We start from the raw sequence: 24,482 nt of genomic DNA on the forward strand, positions 1-24,482 counted from the left end.
ATCCAACAGGATTTTTCTCGCAGAAGAAAACTTTAAATGAACATAACTCACGATTTTTATTGAACTGACTTTACATAGCTTGCAGTTTATTAGATAGAATTGTATAAAAATAGGTTGTTCAATTAAGATTGTTTAATTGAGGAAGAGAAATTTATCATTGTATTGTAAGGATACGATCATTCTTCCGAATATAAAGCCCAAATCGTAAAACTAATTTTTCGTGGCAGATAACTGTCAGCCCACAAGATAAAGCTTTTCACTGAAAAGTGCAAACATGTAGAAGTAAACAAAGATGGATTTCAAAGATAAATGCAACTTCTTGCAAAATAATTTTGCATGCTGGTAGAACTAATAAAAGAAGCATTATGCTCTAAATAGATAGATGTACTTTTTCTTTAAAGGATGTTGAGATTTTTTCTATTTATTCAGCTTGGAAGCATCATAAGACATAAATTTGACGTAAATCTGTGGATTAAGCTTAAAAAGAGATTTGGTATATAAAAGTACATTTGCATTCACTCAGTCATTATTTCATTAATTGGTTTTTCCATATTGATGAAAGTGGATATATGATAACAGTCAATTAGACAGCAACCTTATAACACAAACATATTCAAAACAATACCAAAAAGACACAAAGGACAGTAAGGTGAAATTTAAAAAATCTGAAACTTAAAACGGAAATGTTAAATCAGAAGCGCATTAATTAAGGAACAAATAACCCAAAATATTGATAGACTTAACGTTATGGAACTCCTTTTCAAGATGTTTGATATTTTAACAAAAATGGCAAAAAAAGGCCTACTCTGACTTTTACCTTTTACCGGAAATGACTTTGTGGTATAGGCTTTGTTCATTGTTAAAGACTGTAAAGTGACCTGTAGTTGTTTATTTCTGTGTCATTTTGTCATTGGCAATCATACCACATCTTCTTTTATAATTGTCTGTAAGAGATTAAAATGTGATCTTCAACAATATGGTGGTGACATTGAAGTGTCTATACCATATGTTAAGCTATTTCAATCTCTTACAGCCAAGTCTAGACTTGTGAATTTATTTAAGTTAGTTTGTGATTTTGGTATACAACAGAATGGAGATTTTCTAATATTCCTTGTAGTTTATTACCAGAGTACAATATTTGACCTCTAGAATAAGAAAATTATGAAGGTTAATAATAGTTCAGTATGAAATGCAATATTAATATACATAAATAAATATTACAGACAATTTATGATTTGGTTTGAATGAGATTGTCACGGAACAGAAGTTCCTTCATAATATAATTTCCAAATGGAACAAATATTCTGGAATATTATTTCCACAGGAATAAATATTACAGTAGATGTTCCTAACGGAATAAATAGTATAGAATATTTGTTCCATCAGGTACAGGTATTATGACATTGTTTATAACAAAGTTTCCACTGGAACTTCTGTTAGGTGGAACAAATATACCTTGACAAGATAACATTCAGTGCAACTGAACTTTATATTTTCAATACCAAACATCAGTCATTTACAAGCAACATTCTCCCAGTGGCATATTTACATCCAATGTTACGTGTACTCTTACAATCAGGTTTCTATGACCTAGATTTGTTTTTAAAAGGCCTGCAGTGACTCAATTTTGTTGCTTAAAATACCCCATGTTAAACTATTCATCAAGATTGACTAATTATATCTTGTGAATAGTTAGAAGGGGATGTTTGGTATACTATCACAACAATTAGATGCTCTAAGGCAGACATTTTTTCGAAGATCTTCACAATCATCTCCTTAAAAAACATATATTTTTTCCTTCGACTGTTATTCCCGCTTCAGGTTAAAGTTTTTGGTCAAGGTAGTTTTTGATGAAGTTGAAGTCCAATCAACTTGAAACTTTGTACACATGTTCCCTATGATATGATTTGTCTAATTTTAATGCCAATTTAGAGTTTTTATCCCAATTTTAAGGTCAACTGAACATAGAAAATGATAGTTCAAGAGGGACATCCATGTACTATGGACACACTCTTGTTAACATACTATAAATTCAGAAATTATTACGTGCATTTGTTATTGTGAATTTGTCATTTTAGACTTAAATACGATTTTAATTTTTACTATTTTGAGAAAAATTCTGTTTATTTCATATAAGATATTTCAAAATGAGAGTTTGAACTATCATTTATCACAATAATAAAAACCTCACATTAATTTCTGAATTAATAGTATATATGGTGAAACAATTCCAGTTTTTACTTTAGAAAATATGGAAGCGAAAATACAGAGAGACACGGTGAACCACAAACAAATAGGAACACACTCTAAAAAAAAAGACAAAAAGACAAACAACCTAGTTGTTAATTTCTGTGTTATTTTGGTCTCTTGTGGAGAGTTGTCTTATTGGCAATCATACCACATCGTTTTTTTATATATAAGCTCTGTGCTGAATCTTCAGTGGCAAATATTTGTTTATTTTAAGGACTACTATTTTGAATTAGAAATTGTCTGATGCAATTATCTTTTCACAAGTTGAATGATATTATGAGATAAATGCATAAATAGATTCTTAGTTTAATCAGATTCTAACACTAACGCAGTATAAATTCAATTTAAATAATACTGAAACATGCAGACACATATAAATTTTATTATTACAAAAAAAAAATAAAAATGAGTTGTTGAGCTGGATGTGGTTTGATATTAAATTGCATAAAACTTTAAACAAAAAAAAAAATGTAAAGATTTTCAGCAAAAAAGCCAGACTAATTAAGAATTCTAAAAGTGGTAAGACTATATATTGAATTTGATTTCAAGGAATTTTTAAAGTACAAAAAAAGTAAATTTTATTTACTTATAATAGCTATACAAATATTCCATGTACTGTAAGTGCTTAATATTCTAGCTACGATCCTATATTGCAATAGTTTGTCATTAAATTGAAATCAGTACTATTACTAAGGCCGTGAGATTACTTGTATTAAGTAGATTGATGTCCATAGGCCTTGTCTGAAAAGGATAAAGAACAGTAAAGTTGTCGCTTACATAACAAAATATCTGTAAATAAATGTTGGAGTAGGTACATAACCTTAAATTGTCAGAATAAAATATACCAATACTCCATAGATAAATTGTTTGATTGGAAACTTATTGTGAAACCTTATAGGGATATAAATTTTGGTTAATTTTTATAAAGAAAATATATCGAAATGAGTGTTTTGTATTAGTATCAGGGTAGTTAAAAGTTGCAGTCCATTAGAAATCTTGCACTTTATATTAACTGACTTTTCACTTCCATTTAGGTAATAGGTTTGAGTGAGATTTTGTGGATTAATGTGGTAAATTAGAGGAAATATGGTATACTTTGTGTAAAGAGGGGGAAATAGAATAAAAGCTCCTAATCAAATTAAGAATTGTGCAAATGCTTATATTATGTAACCATGGTAAAACACTTAGACTGTAAGAATTTGTACAGTATAAAATAAAATGACTGTTTTTATAGTACCATTATATTTGCTTAATAATTGTATGCTTAATGTCTAGTGGAAAAGGCTTCATTAAAAGCAAGGTTAGGAACATGTTTTATTCAACATTAAATCCAAAAGTAGATTTTGCACATGCCCCTTAAATAGCATTGATAAATGAAATTCACTGGCTAAGTTTAACTTGTGTTATGCTTGTCCCCTTTAAAATCTTCTTTTTAACTCCCCATAAGAGTCCCCTTTTTCAACACCTATGTACACTCATAAATTACTTTTATTCAAAGAAAATAAATGCATCCACATAAAAAATCTTGAACTATTATCGGTTACTTTAAATTGGTATTGCAGAATATGCCTCCCGGGGGCTAATTTTCCATTAATTTGATCCAAAGTGGTAACTAATTAGATTTTATTTCAATTAACTAAAGGTTCTCTGTACTATTGGTGTACAATAGTGTGGATATGATTCTATACTGGAATAGTTTACTTGTCATTGATTAATGCTTAGAACAGTTAAACTAAGACCTTTTTTTTATTTTGCCCCTAGCTGTCATTACAAAAGGGGCATGAAGTTTTACCCTTGTCCTTCTGTACATCCATATGTCTGTCTGTACATCCCGAAATTGGTTTCTGTTTTCTAACTTTAGTTAGCCTCAACTAAATGTTATGAACCAATACATTTCGTTTGTCCACAAAACACAGATCAAGTAAGAATTTGGATGGTATCACTTCTACCTTTTTATAGTTAATTGCCCCAATATAGATTGTTGAATTTTTTTCATTTCCTTTCTCTGACTTAAGTTTATCTCAACACAATGTTATGAACACAATGCTTAATACCACAAAACACAGTTCAGGTTTGAATTTGGGTGGCCCAACTTTTACTGTTCTAGTGCCCCTTTTCATTTCTAAATCTTATACAAATAACAGTATTAAAAAAGCATTGCAATTTCCAGGCATTCATGAATGATGAGTATTTAAAAAAACAACTTGCAGTGAACTTAAGATACCAAGCCTTCATTTAACAAAGAAGTTGTTTTTTTCTATTTCAACAGCCGACAAAACCCATATTTGTATTATGATTGTAGGTCTAGTCTGGTTAGAATAAGTACATAAAATGTGGGTTTATACCTTTAACTGTCAGAAACGTAGAAGTCTCCTTGAACACTGACGAGTCTAATATACCATACCAATAAAACAGTAGATGACTTCTAAAGAACACAAACAAGTCTCATATACCATACCACAAGAAACAATAGATGTCTCCTAATAAATGCTACCAATTCTTATATACCATCCACATAGAAATGTAAATGTCTTCTAACGGACATTAATAAGTCTCATGTACCATACCACATAAAACAATTAGAAGTCTCAACCCAAAACCTAACCAGTCTCATATACCATACCACGAGAACAGTTGATGTGTCCTTAAGACCATAACTAGTCTCATGCATCATACCACATTTATCTATACTACTATAGATACTTAGAGTAGAAAAGGAAATGTTTAACTAGGATGGAACATTATCCTGCCGTACTGGATACTTGATATCATATGCAACTTTATAATAACTATTCTAATTTTATTAACAAACTAATATACTAAGACACCATAGTATACACAGTATACGAATATCATATTCACAATCATTTCTAAATCTATTATACTGAATACATATGAAAATAATAATAAATGTATCATTTGGCTTTCTAGGGGGCTACTCGTTAAAACTTACAATAAAACAAATAAAAATAACCATATGAAAAACACTACCTACTCAAAACAATTTTAAATTAATTGAAAAGTAAATTGTCTAAATTATGCAATTTTAAGAACCTGCAGTAGAGCCCTGACAGGTGAAAAATTAAATTTAGAAACCTGAGTGGTAAAGCCCAGACAGGTATAAATTTGAAAAATGAGAATACCTGCGGTAGATCCCAACAGGTACTTTTAGAACCTGAGTGGTAGAGCCCAGACAAGTATGAATTTTGAAAACTGAGAATTCCTGCGGTAGATCCCAGCAGGTACTTTTAGAACCTGAGTGGTAGAGCCCAGACAAGTATGAATTTTGAAAACTGAGAATTCCTGCGGTAGATCCCAACAGGTACTTTTAGAACCTGAGTGGTAGAGCCCAGACAAGTATGAATTTTGAAAACTGAGAATTCCTGCGGTAGATCCCAACAGGTACTTTTAGAACCTGAGTGGTAGAGCCCAGACAAGTATGAATTTTGAAAACTGAGAATTCCTGCGGTAGATCCCAACAGGTACTATTAGAACCTGACTGGTAGAGCCCAGACAAGTATAAATTTGAAAAATGAGAATTCCTGCGGTAGATTCCAACAGGTACAAAAAATAACTTAATTATCACCCTTAAATAAAACAAAGCCTAAATAAATTATAAAATGTATTAATGAATTGGGGGAAAATAATTTCCCTGAAATTAAGTAGGCCAAATTGAAACGAGTAGCATGAGTGAAAGCCCCCAAGAAATGATACATATACATATTTATAAAGTTGAATAACAAAAAAAAAAAAAAAAAAAAAAAAAAAAAAAAAAAAAAAAAATAATAATAATAATACAAAATTTTCAATATACCATTAAAAAGAATAAGTATTTGAATAGAATTTCATATATGAAAATGAAAACGCATAAAATAAAAAACCAGAACACACTATTAATTCAAAACGCATAAAATAAAAAACCAGAACACACTATTAATTCAAAATACTAAAAAGATTTAACAAAATGAAGTTCTTATAACTCCTTGATATAGTACAAAACATGTATAAAAATTTAAGAACAACACATCTGCTTAGTGCTTCCAAACAGTTTTTTTGGGTCATTTCTAATGTACCGTATATAACAATCGGATGACCATCTACCTAAAGTCTGAATAATATGGTCCTCAACCCCTGCTGCTGCAGCTGATGTAGCAGCACCAATTCGAAAAGAATGACCACAAAATTTATTATCATTATACCCTAATCTGAACAGGGACTCTCGAAGCAGAGCTATAAATGTATCTCTATACAAAGGAGCGTTATTATACTCAACTTTAACAAATAAATAAGAATCTGGTCTAGCTCCATAATTTTTTCTACTTGTATATATCTCCTCATCAAATCAAAAATATCATTTTCAAAAATAGTAATGTTAATACCTTCTCGAAATGGGTCACATTTGGAGGAATTCAGATGTACTGTGAAATTTTGAAAATTGTGTCAAAATCAATATCTGAATTAATAGTGTGTTCTGCCTGGCAATTTTACTACTATACGTAAATTCACCACATCGGAGAAATCCAAAAAAAGCTAGATTAAAAGAGCGCTATAACATTAAGTCGACGAATGGAGAAAAACTCCTAGCTGTAAAATACAGCACAATTATTTCAAAATTTGAGATGTAATAGGTCCCGCTGAAAAAACGCCTCAGGGTGCGGGAGTTTCTCGTTGCATTGAAAACCCATTGGTAGCTTTCAGCTGTTGTCTGCTCCGGTTGTACTTATACATAAGGATGCCTAGAAACCTGTGGTAGAACCCACAGGTGAAACAACAATAGCCTGTGGTAGAACCCAAATAGGTAAAAATACTTGAATACTGTAGTAAAACCCTGACAAGTGAGACATATAATAACGTGTGGTAAGACTAAGATAGGTGAGAAAAAAAAAAAAAAACAAAAAACAAAAAAAACAAAAAAAACAATAACATTTTGTAGACCAAGAAGGTAAAAATTCTGAGACTGCATATGAAAACGTGCAGGTCTGCAAGCCTTGCTACATGTACGTGCAATGTACATAATGTGATACGATGTTACTGGATTGATTGATAGATTGCTTGTTGCTTAAGGTCCCAATGTTCACTGGATTGATTGATTGATTGTTGGTTGCTTAACGTTCCAATGTTCACTAATATTGGAAATATATGAATGTTGAATCCTGCACAGCTGCATCTGCCAGATACCATAAGTTGAGTTCACTTCAAAGGACTGACAAGTTATCTAGCACTTCTAAGCGGATTTATAGTTACAATTTCACCTACTATCTTGAGAACCATAAACAGCATACCAGCTGGGACTATTATACTATAAAAGTCCCAGGTTCCTGCTGAAATATAAAACTTAAAGCAGTATCATGTCTTAAACATTTGGTTCAACCTTAACAGGTTAAAACTATATGTGAACCTGTGATAAATCCATACAGGTAAAATCTGAAAATGTGGTATAACCCTGACAGTTGAAAACATGCAAAATCCAGAACCCAGACAGTTAAAATCTTGAAACCTATGGAAGAACCCTGAAAGGTGAGCAAAAAAAAAAAAAAAAAAAACATTCATGTGTAAAACACCTGTGGTTGATCAAAGACAAGGTTTTAGATGAGAATTCCTCAGGTAGATTTGAACAAATACTTGGGCTAGACGGTCAGGCACTCAAACCTGCAAGTTTGATTGATTGATTGTTAGTTGCTTACCGTTCAGTGCCTGTGGCCATCCTGCATGAAAACCTGATATTAAACCATCAATTCAACTATTTAAAATTCATAGTACGGATGGTCATTCAAATTCTGATACTAGTAACGTTTTAAAATGGAAACTGAAAATCAAAACTGTCTTGGGGAACTAAAGTGTCTTCAAGTTGCCAGATTCGATACTCTGGGGCTCATATGGTTCTCGGTTTTTTGGTAAGTATATACATATATGATTTTCCGATTTCCCCTTTACAAACCCAACAAATATTATGACTATTGCAGCATCTCATAGCTGCGCATCCTCTGATACCTGAAAAAATACGAATTTCCCAACCTAGACGATTAGTTTATCTTACACTTGTGCTTATATGACTGTTGCAAGTTACCAAGCCAGGAGTGGAAAATGTGTTACCACACAGGTTTGGAAGAGTATTATCGAAAAATTGATACAAAAGAGAGTTATGTTTCTAACAGACCACTCTGCACTATATTGTAAAGAGGCATATGAGCTGTACGTAAACAGTAGTAATATCCGCAGAATCCTATACCTAGGTAATAAGTGGTCATACAATGTATCTACGTGATCCCTCTTATAGAAATAACATTATTTCTCCATCGGGGTATTACTATATATAAATATAAGATATATAATAAACTAAAAACGTGAATAGACACCACTATAATAACTGATGAAAACCTAGTTAGCCTAGGGATGAATTTGTAATGTAAAGCCTCCATTGAAATTTCATTATGTCATACCCGGCATAATAAGGATTGAGTATAAGGAGTTCGTACCTGATGTGAATTGTTTTCCTCAGTTTGGGAGAAAGGCAGTCATTCAGCTGCATCACCTTGTATTCCGTCACACCACACACTTCCTGGTTTTTCTACTAGCTGCAGTCTCTGTAATTGAATTCCTAGTAAAGGCTGCATATCCTGATCCTTCATATGTATGTATAATAGTAGGGATAAATTGACATTGTCACAGCGTAACTTCTGGTTGAAGTGAAAGTAGAAAAATCAGCTGCTTAATGTCCTGTCAAGTATTCTATTCTCCTAAGATTTTGATGATACTAACTCCAGTCAGTGATGAAACATAACATTTCCACTGAAGCATGGTTGAATAAAGTATGGAGGCCGAGTTTCTGTCCATTTAAATTGAAGTGGAATTCAAAAGCATGTGGTCCTCTTGTGTACTAACTGATGCATGTGGGATCGCACACTACCATATAAGGTGTAGCTTGAATTTTATCTGCTAATAACGGAATATGTCCTTCATTTCGATTATATTATCATTATGATAATAAAGTCTGAAAAGCAATATTCTGAATAGCACCTTTTCCTTGCATTTAAAGGTACTATCATTCCATAGATTGTTCCGTAACTGAATAAGTCTTAAACATGTCAATTTTATTTATTTTTTGGTTCACCTTGCAATTTCACGGTAAATCCCAACCTATTACCGTCCCATACATGTACTGCATGCGAGGTCCAATATAGTTAATGAGAAGCAAACACATTAACTAACAACTAACAAAGTTGATAATGAAATTAATAATTAACAGCATCTTTAGAAGCAGGTACAAATATCAATATCCATGTTACAAACATCACTTCAATACAAAGAAGTTTCTAAAAGTCCCATTAAAACGTGTTAAGTCCAGTTTTGATTTGCATCAAAAAAATATTATAGCTATTTTCAAGAAAAATGGAAAGTAATTTTTTTCCTGAATAAATTATCCACAAATAAAAATATGACTGCTAACAGTGCAATGCTCAAACAACAACTGACCATCCTATCAAAATGATATACAGATGTTTCTCTGATTACACCCATGCTGTCATCAAGCTGTTTCCTATCTATGATCTAATACCTATCCCTTAATCTCTTAATTAAAACAAAACTGCCAAGCTGACAAGCTAACAAGTTGACCTTATCATTATGAAAACAAACCAGGGGAAGTTTAACCCAAGGAATTTATCAAAATATGTATAAACTATAATTTAATTTTTAAATTACCAATTACATAACACAAGAAATCCATAAAGGAATGCCATTATAGTTGTATATGTCCAAATAAGTGGAATTAATGCTCTTTTAATAAATTGTTTGACAAATTGGTTATAAAACCTGATTATAATATAAAATCATTAATTATAAGAAAAGAATAGATTGTCATTAGCTGTCTTGTTTGAGTACAGTATCAAGGTTATGTCTGTAGTTGGCTATCTTAAATCTGCACTTTATACTTATGGTAAAGTTCAACAAAGAGAGAATATGTTACTTATAGAATATAGGGTATATAAAAAATGAAAACATGTTTATAAGTTGCATGAGCCCAGTATATATCAAAGTACGTCAGGAACTATACATGGATGCATTGTCTATGTAACATCATGGTATCTATGTGTTAATATCATTGTCATTCCAACTTGAAATCATTCATTTATACAGACATCTTTTTCCACTTTATATTTAACACAGCCTTTTTTACCCTACACAATCACAAAAACCATTATAATTCTGGGGAAGGGAAATAGAGGGCGTATGAACACTTTGATTGGAAAATATATATGGTTTTTACCATTAAATCATCCTAAAATTGTTCACTTTGTATGCTTTGAGGTTTTTTGTCGAGCCTGCAACTTTTGTTGCAGAAAGCTCGACATAGGGATAGTGATGCGGCGGCGGCTATGGCGGCTACGGCGACGGCGGAGGTGGCATAAGCTCACTTCTTAAAAGCTTGATATTTTAGAAGGTGAAAGACCTGGATGCTTCATACTTTGTATATAGATGCTTCAGGTTACGAAGTTTCCGTCAGTCACATGTCCAATGTCCTTGACCTCATTTTCATGGTTCAGTGACCACTTGAAAAAAAAAGTTCAAATTTTTTGTAATGTTGAATTCTCTCTTATTATAAGTAATAGGATAACTATATTTGGTATGTGCATACCTTGCAAGGTCCTCGTGTCTGTCAGACAGTTTTCACTTGACCTCGACCTCATTTCATGGATCAGTGAACAAGGTTAAGTTTTGGTGGTCAAGTCCATATCTCAGATACTATAAGCAATAGGGCTAGTATATTGGGTGTATGGAAGGACTGTAAGATGTACATGTCCCACTGGCAGGTGTCATCTGACCTTGACCTCATTTTCATGGTTCAGTGGTTATAGTTAAATTTTTGTGTTTTGGTCTGTTTTTCTCATACTATATGCAATAGGTCTACTATATTTGTTGTATGGAATGATTGTAAAGTGTACATGTCTAACGGGCAGATGTCATGTGACCTTGACCTCATTTTCATGGTTCAGTGGTCAAAGTTAAGTTTTTGAGTTTTGGTCTTTTTATCTAATACTATATGCCATAGGTCAACTATATTTGGTGTTTGGAAATATTTGATGATCTTTATGTCAGTCACACAGGTTTTATTTGACCGTGACCTCATTTTCACGGTTCATTGCACAGTGTTGTGTTAAGTTTTCGTGTTTTGGTCTATTTTTCTTAAACTATAAGTAATGTGTCAACTATATATGTTGTATAGAAGCATTGTTAGCTGTACATGTCTGCCTTGCATGGTTCATCTGACCTTGACCTCATTTTCAAGGTTCATTGGTCTCTGTTAAGTTATCTTGATTAATGTTAAGTTTATGTGACAGTTGTAATAAAGCTTAGCTTTATACTTAGGACTATCAACATAATATCAATGATTAGTATAGAAGGCGAGACATTTCAGCGTGTGCACTCTTGTCTTTGGTTTTATGTCAGGCTTATGGAATTACTCAGGGTTACATTATATAAAATTGAATTAGATCCTCATTTCAAAAATCTTAAATCTGCCCCTGATATTTTGTGGATGAAATGGTTGTAAGGTGTTCATGTCTTTCAAAATACTCTATAACATGTCAACAACAGTATCAAAATGTCAAGATCTATACTCCACCTAAAGTCTTCCAGCATTGTACAGTGTAGCCTGTCTAATTCGACACCTGAGTATTCAACATCCTACTTTATCCGACACATTTTCATTCGACCTTTTTTCTGGTCCACCAGTGTGTCGGATAATACAGGTTTCACTGTTTATACAAAATGTCAAGCTATGCTTTGCTATCCCATTCTCGTTTTATGTTCATTTATTGACTTATTAAATTTGTATTTATCACAGCATTTTATTACCTTAATCATTTTGTTAATTGTGCTGTTTTTTGCATGAAAAAATACAATCCATCTTTATTTTTATAAGTAGTTCTACTGATGATAGATTTTGTTCATAAATATTAAAGGCCTCAAGGAAATTTAATCGTCCATATTTAAAATGTATATTAAATCATTATTTATGATATTACATCTTCTCTTATATTCATTGTCTTAGAAAATGTTTATAATATCTGTCAATTCGATTGTTCCCCAAAGACAAAATAATGCTAAAGTAATAGTTTAATAATCGCAGCTGTTCGATTTACCAAACATAGCATGTCAATTTCCTTATTGCATAATTGACATACATAACGGAAATTAGAACGTCTTGATTTAAAATTGAATTGTGATAAAGGATGATGGAATTTATTTTAGGAAATCTCTAAGAGCTGTTTATGCTTTAAGATTCAAATCTTCATGTACTATTATGATATATATCACTAATTTAATTTTCACCATAAGTCAGTTTAGTCAATTAAAGGTATAATAGACTTGTCGGTTAATCTAAATTACCAGAAGTGACTTTATCTTTACAGTGGGTCTCATTGGGGTCTAAGCGTGACACGGGATTGCCGATTTTTCGTAAGCATGACACGTGAAAGTCAAATTATTGTGTCGTGAAAACAGGAAATGAGGTCTTGCAGGACCTGGGATTAATGACAAAAAAATGAGAATTGCTTACATAAATAGTGTAAGCGAGATACAGGAATCTTGACAAATCAGTAAGCGGGATCTGGATCAGAACCCCCAATGAGACCCCCTTTACAGAAAGATAGAATATGGATTTAAGTGGGACCCAAAAATCCCTCTCAAGATGAGTTTCAAAATGCAGAAATACTAAAAAAAATGGTCTTGTATGTTTTTTTTTAAATGAGTCTGAGGCACCTCAATTGATACCAAGGTCCAGATCTTATTAGAACTAATAGTATGGGAAATCTGCAAAGTCAAATGGCAGCCTATAGTTGCTAATACATCCACATCATTTGGTCTATGGTGGATTGTTGTCTCTTTGGCAATCATAAAACATCTTGATTTTATAGTCTTCAATTCTTAATATTTCACTAATCATTTATTTCCAATTAATTACTTTCCTAAGATTTATGAATTATATATGTTTATGCTAAATATAGTAAAAGTTTTGTTTCAATATGATTTTTTTTCCTTTATCATTGATCAGAGTTTTTTTTTTAAATTTCAGAACAAACAAGATAACAGTGAATTTGAGTTTACCATGACTTCAGAAGGCTACCAGTGCCAAGAAATGTCAGTTATAGCTGACCAGATCTGGACAGATATCAGACATGCAGAAACATGGCTATTGAATCTAAAGTCATGTATTCCAAAGATGAAGACTGTTCCTGTTAACATAACCAATATGGTGGCATCACTGTTCCTGCTTTCCAAGACTGAAGTGCTATCAGACCTAGGAATACAAACCCTGGTTGAAATTGCTAAGCAGGATGTTAGTCAGGTAGAGACAGGTTTTTGTGGGTTTTTTGGGTAAAGATTGCCTGAAATGCAATCCAAAGCCTATGTTACTGACTTGATATCTAAATCTTCCAAGGCTAATCACAACCTTTTTGATACACAATATATAGGGCACTGATCATAACATTCTATATATCATATCCATGAACATTACCAGAAATTTATCAATGTAATATATATGCTCTGATATTCAAGGCACAAACGGATGTTTCTACTTTCAAGAAAATAACATAACTTTTAAAAGGTGCAGGAATCTGTTCTAAAAATATAAATGATGTCATTATTAAAGTCATCTTTAAAAATTTGAGTTATCTCCCATTGTTCAGAATTGTAATTGAATCAACTACAACCAATGCTTTATTGACAATGCAATATTTTGATTTTACTTCCCACTGATAAGGTAAAGCAATCTTTACCGTTCTGTGATTACAAGCACTTTGATTTTGTAACTCTTAACTGGTAATCAAAAATAGAATAAAATAAGAATTTAGATTCCACGCCTCTTTCTTTGGATCTGTTCTGACATTAAACCATGATTTAAGCATGGTTGTGTCGTTAGTGCACCTGAGTTGATACATAGGGTTCACTATCTGCTCTTTGTCTTCATCAGGATTGATTTTCTTATAAGTTTAATAGTGGACTCAACTCTATTTCACTAAGTAACAGTTAAGTCCTGCAATAACTTGTCTAATGTAACATAGATATGAGTTTTATTCATGAATTCTGGTTATAACATTCAATTTGATGTATCAGTTCTTTAAGAAATATTTTTACGTTGTCCAAATAATGCATGTGAGACTACAATTCTAGATTATAGATACCTCACCGCAGGACTTATAGAAAAATTTCTGATGGAGAAGGTCTTTTAAACAATATAGTGTCATGCAAAAATATGAAAGTTAAAGTTTTTCATGTTGATTTCACAATGAGTACATAGATCCTTTAATTGGTCATTTTCATGAGCCACGCTTATTTTGGCATATTTTTAAACGCAGTTATGTATGTACCTGTTAAATAATTGAATTTAAGTGGTATCTGTGTCTGTAAACCTTGTCCAATAACTGGAACACATCATTTAGCTTTAAATCTTTTTAAATTGGCTATTTTACAGACTAAATCTAATAAAGTTTAAAATTCATCAATTTCATTCAAATAAGCCCTTTCTGTTTCATGGAAATGTACAGAATGTCTATTGATGGTTATGCTACCATCCTTAATTTAAAACCATTTTAGATAATCATGTTTAGAAACCTTAGTTGATTATGAGAGAAGCGTCTTAGGTTCTTAAATATGATTAAAAGATTAAAAAGTATTGTTCTTTTGTTGTTTGTCTTTGACGGCATCTAGATCTTGATGAAATATACTATATTAAGTTTATAATAAAAAGAAAATAATTAAACATTTATACTCAGCAATTCTATAAATAGTTTTGTTATTGAAAAAAGGAAATATGATTTTTCTTTAGGAGTTTTTCATTTCTGAAATTTTTTTCACACAGGAGTTTGGCCTCAAATGAACTTATAATTTAACTATTTATGGCTTCAAAATCTTATTATTTTCAGCACAAGTTCACTTTAATTAATTATTTTAATGCTGTGAAAAGTTGTTTAAATGTTAATTCTTATTATTGCAGCTGCAAAGTTATTAAACTTTCACTTTAATTGCTGTAACCTTCAATTAAAGGACTATATATTTTATAAAACGGAACTGCAATAATACCAAATGCAGAATAAATTAATAAACAATCGTTTACACTAAAAGCATTCAGAATTTCAGATAGCAATTTTCTTGGTTTTAGAAAAAAATAAATGAATTCTTATCCCAGCAAGAGTTCATGATGAAACAAACGAATATGCTGGTGGATATGTGTAAAGGGCCTTATATTTGGCCATGAAAATAAAGTTAGAATTGAAATATACAAAATTTTGTGAATTTTGCTTCACATACTGATGAAACTAGATACTCAAAATTTTTACTCATTTAAAAAAAAAGTTTGAGTTAATTTCCCTGTTGCTTTCTTCATTCACAGTTTTTATGTGTTTTTGATTAACATATTATGTTGGTTAATTTTTATTATATTTTCAGTCCCCAAATTTTCTTCCTTTGATGCTATGTAAACTTGGCATGGAGACTAACTGGGATGTAAAACTCAAAATTCTTAAGTCACTCCCAGCAATAGCAAGACATAAGGTAAGAACTGATGTGAATTCTATAACTAGGTAGAAAGTACTGATGTAATATAGAAATAGTAGCTGCACAATTAAATGTGCAGGTTTTTTACTGTGCAGTTTATTTTTACAGCATTTGATCTACATAGGCAAAGCAAGATTATTTGTGTGTAAATCTGGTTCAATCTCAACAAGTTAGAACCTTGGCAGTGGTTTTTTTCTTATATCTTAAGTGTTTTGTGTCTTGTAGGAATTTCTGTTGATTGGTTGTCTCCCTTGAGTTAAGTCTTTTACATCTTGTCTGGCTGTAAGGCTAAGGGTGATTTAAAACTTAATGAGATATCAAATACAGCATATGATCCAGATAACAAATGCAGGTGGTTTATGTGTGTGTAAATCTGGTCTAACCTCAAGTTAGAACTTTGGCAGTGGTTTTCTTCTTATATCTTTATATTTAGTGTTTTATAAATGTCTTTCAAAAAGTTACACGAGGATGTGTTGTCTGACCTTGAGTTTATTCTTTTACATCTGTTTAGCTTTTGACAAGGGATGATTTTAAGCTTGACATATCCTATAAACAATTAACTGTCTATCATATTCATATGCAAATGTAGGTTTACTAAATTCGTTTTTTTAAACAGGATTTTTGTGACAAAAATGTCAGGTTATTGATTTGGGGATGTACGGCGGGTGGTCGGGCGGTCGGGCGGCCAGGCGGTCGGTCGGGTGGGCGGCAACCAAATGTTGTCTGTGCATTTACTCATGAACCGTTCATCCAAAGCTTTTTAAATTTTAATATGTTGTTACTGACAACAAAATGAAGGTCAAGTTCAAGAATGACGATTTTGACTTTTACCGTTCAGGAGTTATGGTTCTTGAAAGATTAAAAAATGGTGTTTCCAGTCGTGTCCGTGCATTTACTCATGAACTGTTCAACCAAAGCTTTTCAAATGTTGATATGTTGTTACTAATGACAAAATGGAGGTCAAGTTTAATAATGTCGATTTTGACTTTTACCGTTCAGGAGTTATGGTTCTTGAAAGATAAAAAAATGGCGTTTCCATTCATGTTGTTGCATTTACTCATGAACCATTCAACCTAAGCTTTTTCAAATTTTAATATGTTGATACTGATGACAAAATGGAGGTCAAATCTGATATTGACGATTTTCACTTTCACCGTTCATCAGTTATGATTCTTGTGATATTGCCAGGACACAAATAAATGTTAATAAATCCGGTTTGCTGTCGTTGTGACAGCCTCTTGTTTATATTTTGATTCATTCACAATTCTTTTATTCATACTTTGTATATATAGGCATGGTAATCCTTACTTCATTGTTCAGGTTATTCATACTTTGAACAAATTCCATTCTTTTCTACTGAGAATTCTATACCAGATGTATTATAGGTTAAGTCTATTGTAATTTGGGTTGTTTGTACTATGTTAATCAATTGTTATACATTGTAGCTGTAACAAAATTTGAATGAATGTATACCAGTCCGTGAATTATTCCTGTAATTGATTGATTGATGACTGTTTGACACAATGTTAGAACATATGGGCTTTATCATGGAAATGTTAAATGGTTATAAGCTCATTATGAATAAATGTTTCTCAAAAGATAGGTTTTAATTGACACAATTTGATCAAGAGTTATTGCCCTTTTGTCTCCATAGTTGAGGTCTATAGTTGCACAAGTTTCTTCGTAAATCAGCAAGATTAGTTTTTTTAAATTGAGCACTAGACTTTAGAAAAAGTTTTTTTTTTAACATATAGACTTTTTTTATTCATCACTGCGATCTAGAAAGGATCTGTAATGCATATTTCAATTTGGTTAGTCAAAGAAATGTTCATTATTATTATTATCAAAACACATAAATCCATAAAAACAAACGGAAATGACCAAAAGAAAAAGAGAGGAGAAAAACTACAAATGTTCACAAAAAACACTGCACAGAAAACTGAAGATTGGGCATTGTAAATTCTACCAAATAAAAGATATATAAACATCGGTGCTTGGGTTTCGGTTGCTACTCTCCTTGCATGGTGCAACAGGTTCTCAGTGAAAAAACAGGGGCTAATTAGGCGTGTCTTAATGACAAGCTGGCTCACTCCCCTAGTGGAAATCATTGTATTACACAGGAAAGGTAAAGATAAAGAACAAGTTTTAGATGTAATAAATGAGTTAAAGAGGACAGCACTGTGGTTATAAAAAAGAAATTATAAATCACTAAGTTTTTATGTAATTTCAGGTTTGTGTTGGACCAGTGATGAAGACTATCCAATCTTTAGGCACCACACCAGCATTAAAACCTCTGTCCCTGAGTCTGATGGTAGACCTATGGCAGTTACAAGACAGATGTTTCCCCCACCTACTACAGATGGTTTCAGATTACTCCACTGGAAGTTATGATGTACAGCTGGCTAGAGCTAAAGCTTTATTGGAAGTCTGCAAAACAAGGTGAGAAATATAGCCATCATTTGTGACCATGGTTAACTGATTTCATTGTTTTACCCAAGTCTACACACACTTCTATAGAAAATATTTACTTTATTGACCGTTTTGAATTTGGTTGAGCAATATCCAAATAATTCATGTAAATAGATATTCATCTAGTTTTAATTTCTAGTTGTTGTAATTTTTTTTGGAGAAATCCGTAGTACATTTATTGTCTCTCAAAGTTCCCTTCAAGTTCTCTAGCAAGTACCTTAAAGCTTTGTATTTTAAGACTATGATCTTTAATTTTGTGGAAAAGGGGAGTTGTTTTTATTTAAAAAAAAAAAGGTTTTCTTCGATTCATGACGTGTGTATGAGGTATAAACTGTTGACAAGTAATATAAGGGTTATTATTAGTTTAGTCACATAAAGCAAGTCTTTATGAGGGTTTGGATGGGGTTAAATGATTAAAGAATAATGCCCTTAAAAAATGAAGATTAGAGAAAAGCGTGGTCTTATTTTTTGAAGATTAGAGAAAAAAAGGGGTTAAGTTTTTGAAGATTAGAGAAAAAAGGGGTGAAAATTAAATGTTTACAGAATAACAGACCCCCCCCCCCTCATCCAGACCCTCCTTTGTCATGAGTACAAGAAGATATTCTTTAATTCATTTTATTTCAGACCAGAACAGCATGGGACAGACATGTTAGGACCTTTGTCAGATATTTTAAACACTTTTAGTAAAGAGGAGGAAGGTCCCATTGCAGCCATGGCACTTGAGGGTCTTTACTACCTGTGTGAAGCTGATGTAAGTTATGTAATGTTAAAGTTACGACGTTGGAGTACCATTATTATTTTTGCCTTAAGGTGGTACCCAGCACTTTCATTAAAGCTAATTTGGCTCTTTTAATTTTCATAAAATTTTTACAAAGTATAGACCTTTTGACAAAAATATATAAATTTCCAAAAAATTGAACCAACCGTTTTATCAAAAAAAAATATACTGATTATATAGCAGTTTGACAAACATTTATTTTGATCCTTGAGAAGCTTAATATTCCCTTAAAACACAATGTTATCAAAACGGTTAGCTGATTTTACAGAGTTTTCTCCCTGTAGTGTTAGGTACAACCTTAAGTCACTTTGAATTCAAGAGAGTGAGGATAAGTTTTTCTTAAACATTTGAATTTTTTATTCACAGTATGACAAAGTTAAATAACATGAATACCAAATGCAGAGGAAAAAGCATGTTATCAAATGTCATATTCAAAAGCTCAAACACATCAAACAAATGGATAACAACTGTCATATTCCTAACTTTGTACAGGCATTTTCTTATGTTGAAACCTATGATAAACCTGAATAATCAAGTGATTTATAAACAAATGAGCTACATCCAATAGAAATCCACCTAAAATGCAAATAAATATCACTACATCTAATTACGGTTGAAAAGATCTCAACAGAAAGACAGTAGCTGTTTGAAAATTGAACAATCCTACAGAACAGACCAAAATTCATCTGTTATCTAACATTTGAATGGATAATGACAAAACCAATTATTTTATTGCATGTTGTTTCTCATGACAAAATAAAGGTCTTTTTCAATATTAATGATTTTCACTTTTGCCATTCAGGAGTTCTGGTCCTTGTCTGATGGAATGATCCTTGACTAAAGAAATGAAAATGAGAAAATGTGTGAACTATAAAGATTTATTTTTTATTTTTAGGTTATTGACATCAAGTCAGCGTGGGATGTGTTGTCTGTTAAACTAAGTACTGATACGAGGTTAGTCAATACAATGAAAAGACTTGTTCACCCCATCTGTTCTGAAACAGACTTTGAAATAAAAAATAATGTAAAACACATTTTTTTCTATGTTGAAGATTACAAATACATCAATAAAATAGAATGAATATTAAAAATTAATATGGTGACTGTGAATATTAGTACCAATTAAAGAAAAATTCTTAATTGCCATATTATAAAATCTGTGGATCAGTTTGAGATGCAAGGATTTTATGAAAAGTCAAACAAATTTCTTTTAGTCATTAATGCAAAATTTTCAAAAAAACAAGAAATTTACTTTAAACTATCCCCAAAATTTAATTCAAAAATTGGTACCCAAGTAAAAGAAGAATCTGCTATTCCTAAATTTAAGAATGATTTTGATTATGGCAGAATAAGTATGATTTCCAATAGTTTGTTAACTAAGGTTTAATGGTGTAGAACTTATATTCTGCTTTTGACATTTTAAAAGGAGTAAAAATTGTCTGCAACATCATTAAATGACAGATTTTTTATTTTGCAATTAAAGCGTTGTCATAGAAATACTTCCAAATTGAAACTTATGTAATTTCTTCAAACAGTTATAGTAATTCTTATAATTTCACTCAAATTAACTTTATTATGTAACAAGTACCATTAGCTTTACTCGCACGGAATATTAGTATAAAACTCTATCATCAATATAAGCTTAAAATTCGGTTTATTCCCGATTGTCCCACTTTTTAAAATTTTAGAGTTCTGATTGTCCCACATGAAAAGTTCTGATTGTCCCACATTATTTTATGTAGTAAAATGTTCTTAGATAAACAAGGTAACTGTTGTTTGTTTTGCTAAATAAACAAGAATTAATTATTGCACATTTAATATTAATTTTATAAAAGTATAAAAAAAATGTTTTTTAAATCATTAGATTGATACACTTTTGATTAAAAAAATATAATATTTCTGATTTATGAAATAGATCTTTTAAGGTCTTGAATTAAACTTTTTTTCTGAACCTGATTTTTGGGTTTATATATGAATCTAGAAAAATAATTGGTGACGAAAATCATATGGTGGTGCACTTATTTTTGCTACAGCCATTTGAAAGTACCCAATTCTGATAATTTTGTCAGTTTTCATCAAATGTTATCCATTTTTGGGCTATTATCATGACAAAAATCACAGTTTCACAATTAAACTTTATTTTTTTTATACTTTCAATAAAGATAGGTTGGACCAATCTGAATAGATCTAACTTAAAAAAAAACCTTGAAGTAGGTGTTAATATAAGAAAGTTTAATAAAATTTTATTGCTTTTTTGTGTCAAATTGACCATTCTATTGACTATTCTGAATCACTATTGACCATTCTGTCAATTTGTCAATTTGTCAATTTTGGAATTTTCTCTTTTTTTAGAACACAAATCTTATTATTTCAACTTCTTTGTTATAATTGATTGAAAAAATACATATTTGAAAAATTTGAAAGATTTTTCTTTTATATGGGATGCACATGCTTCTGGTAAAAATCATTTCTTGTACCCCCATCCATTTTCTCTAAATTTGCTGCTGTCTAGAACTTTTCCAGATCAGCCTTTCAAAGAATCACTATTAAAGGTTGCTTTTCCAATTTTCCCATTGTGTTTGCAGTCAACAGGACTCTTCACCAATTATAAAGAAGAGCAAGACTTCCATAAGAAATAAGAAGATGCGGTATGATTGTCAATGAGACAACTCTCCCAAAGAGACCAAATGACACAGAAATTAACAACTATAGGTCACCATACGGCCTTCAACAATGAGCAAATCCCATACCACATAGCTACAAAAGGCCCCAAAATGACTAATGTAAAACGAGAAAACTAATGGCATAATTTATGTACAAAATAATGAACGAAAAACAAATATGTTACACGGCAACAAACGACAACCACTGACTTACAGGCTCCTGGCTTGGGACATAACCACAACAAAGACACTAAGTACAGATCTGAGAGTACTCACAGTACTGACTGCTAGTTCAAAGCCAATACAAATATGCATCTTAGACTAAAAAAAAATGTTTTTTTAAAAGACTTCATATTATATCATATGATACTTCAATTGTACCTACTATGAGCAAAATAAAATATGTAAATATTATTATTTGTTCTTATTTTGTTCATATTTTATAAGTTACATTGATTAGTAACCTTTGATTAACTGCAACACGCTATAAAAACAAATTAATCATTATAAAAACAGTTCCCAATTGTCCCACATTTAAACTTCCCAATTGTCCCACAAACATATTCCCGATTGTCCCACAAGATTTCATTACCTTTTTACCTGTAATTTCAAAAAGTGGGACAATCGGGAAGACACCTAAAATTCCACCCTCTGAAAGATCTCATTATATCGGATTAAACCGAATACAAGAATTCACAACAATTTATCTTTTATTGGAAATGTTTGGAATAGTAAATTCAGCATAAGTACTGCAATGACTGCACTCTTGTAAAATACAAGCTCATTTAAAAATAAAATCTTCCAGAGAAACATGTTTCAGAGATTTACTAAAAGTTGATCATAATAACAATCATGCAATAATTGAAAATTTTTATTCAAATTTTACATGGGATTGTTACAATTGCCCATGGAGTTTAATGGGGGGCGTAAAGGGGAGCATCTGCAGGGGAAAACGTGAAACAAAATTGCCATTTCACGATAAATGAACAATTAAAACACATTGATCTTTTTACCGATTTCACAAAACACAGGGAATAACGAACCTTTTTCATGGCTGCATGTGTAATAAAAGTGGCAAAACACGTTGCACGAAAATAACCCTTTACCACCCTCTTAAATGGTTTCAGAGGATATCAGCAGCTCTATAGTCCGTGCTTTGACACTAGCATGATTTTATAACATACTGCTCTGAAATTCTCTGTTGATCAATTTAGCAATAATAAAAAACTAAGGTTCCAAGTCAAAGTTGCAATTTGCCTTATTTGGCCTTGAAATTTAAACTATCCAGAATTATACAATTTTTTTCTGAATTCACAAAATTGGAACCAAAGAAAAGAATGAATCCACTCTACCTAAACTTGTGAACAATTTTAATAACTGCAAAACAAGTATGATTCCAGTAAAAGGATTAAGCTATAGTTTATTGGCCTAATTATTATTTCATATTTTGCTTTTGGCATTTTATATAATGTAAAAAATATATACACCATCATTTCATGACAATTTTTTTTGTTTTTGTTTTTTGCAATTGCATTTCATGTCATAGAAATAATTCCAAATTGAACCTTATGCAATTTCTTCCAAGAATTAACGTAATTCTTATAATTTCACTCAAATTAACTTTATTATGTAACAATTAAGTGCCATCAGCTTTACTCGCACGGAATACTAATATAAAACTCCTATCATCAATATAAGCTTAAAACTCCACCCTCTGAAAGATCTCATTATATCGGATTAAACAGAAAACTAGAATTCACAATAGTTTATCTTTTATTGAAAATGTTTAAAATAATATTCATTATTCATCTGAAGTACTGCACTCTTGTGAATAAATGATAGATTTAAAAAAAAAATCGTGACCTGTTGAAGATATTTGCTAAAAGTTAGTCTTAAAGTCATAAGAAACCTCAAATCAAAAAAAATAATGCATACATTTTTTTATAACTCAATGGATAGTTTTCATTGTAAAACTTATGTACATATACTTTTTTCTGAAGAAAATTCTTTAATTTATTCATATTTAGAAGAAGTTTACTTTATTTTCATTGCTTTCTTCCAGGAAGCAATTCCCCAGACATATTTTCCGTATGCAAAGTGACCTCAGTGTGACCCATCTCGTAAAATTCCGGTGATCACAATACGCATGGATGTCCTTAAATTAAACTATTATCTGAATTTACATGTTAAACACGTGCTCAATTTCCATGCTTTTTTGTTGATTTTTTGTCGATTGTTGACAAACAGGTGACAATCGTTAAACTTCGGCTTCAAAAGACGAACTTTAATTACCTGCCATATTTTCACAACAACACTGACCGATTGAAAAAAAAATTGACGATTATACGAAATTTACACGAAAAAAATGCTAAATTCGTGCACAGAAAACTGAGTTAATGATGTTTGTATGCATTGGTTCAAGAATTGGAAGAACATTATTTTTCACCGGTCAATGACTTTAATAATAATTAAAGGATGGAAATTTTATTAGCATTATTTACGCTGGGTTAATACTGTAGTTTCTGGACTTCTATGGTTGCAGGGGATATAAACATTGACTTTCTTAAACTTGGTAATAATAATAATTGAAGGATAAACATTTTTATTTTCATTTTACACTGGCTTCATTCCACGATTGATGGCACTTCTATGGTTGCAGATATCATTAGCTCAGTTGTAAGCTATATAGTTCTTTGACACTTACATGATATAAACCTTCTACTTAGAAATGCTAAAGAAGCTTAGGTTTAAAGGCAACTGGCCTT

At 31.4% G+C, this 24,482-nt stretch overlaps 1 protein-coding gene across 1 annotated transcript in view; it reads left to right on the forward strand.

Moving 5' to 3' along the window:
* Nucleotides 1–24,482, forward strand: part of LOC139521857 (focadhesin-like) — a 283,557-nt gene that overhangs the window by 182,999 nt on the left and 76,076 nt on the right. The window contains exons 11-15 of the mRNA XM_071315518.1: nucleotides 13,325–13,597; nucleotides 15,700–15,804; nucleotides 18,038–18,246; nucleotides 18,901–19,027; nucleotides 19,950–20,008. Of these exons, the coding sequence (XP_071171619.1) occupies nucleotides 13,325–13,597; nucleotides 15,700–15,804; nucleotides 18,038–18,246; nucleotides 18,901–19,027; nucleotides 19,950–20,008 (773 nt within the window). The remainder of the gene's footprint in view (nucleotides 1–13,324; nucleotides 13,598–15,699; nucleotides 15,805–18,037; nucleotides 18,247–18,900; nucleotides 19,028–19,949; nucleotides 20,009–24,482) is intronic.

The sequence above is a fragment of the Mytilus edulis genome, chromosome 4, assembly GCF_963676685.1.
Source record: "Mytilus edulis chromosome 4, xbMytEdul2.2, whole genome shotgun sequence".
NCBI classification, from domain to species: Eukaryota; Metazoa; Mollusca; class Bivalvia; order Mytilida; family Mytilidae; genus Mytilus; species Mytilus edulis.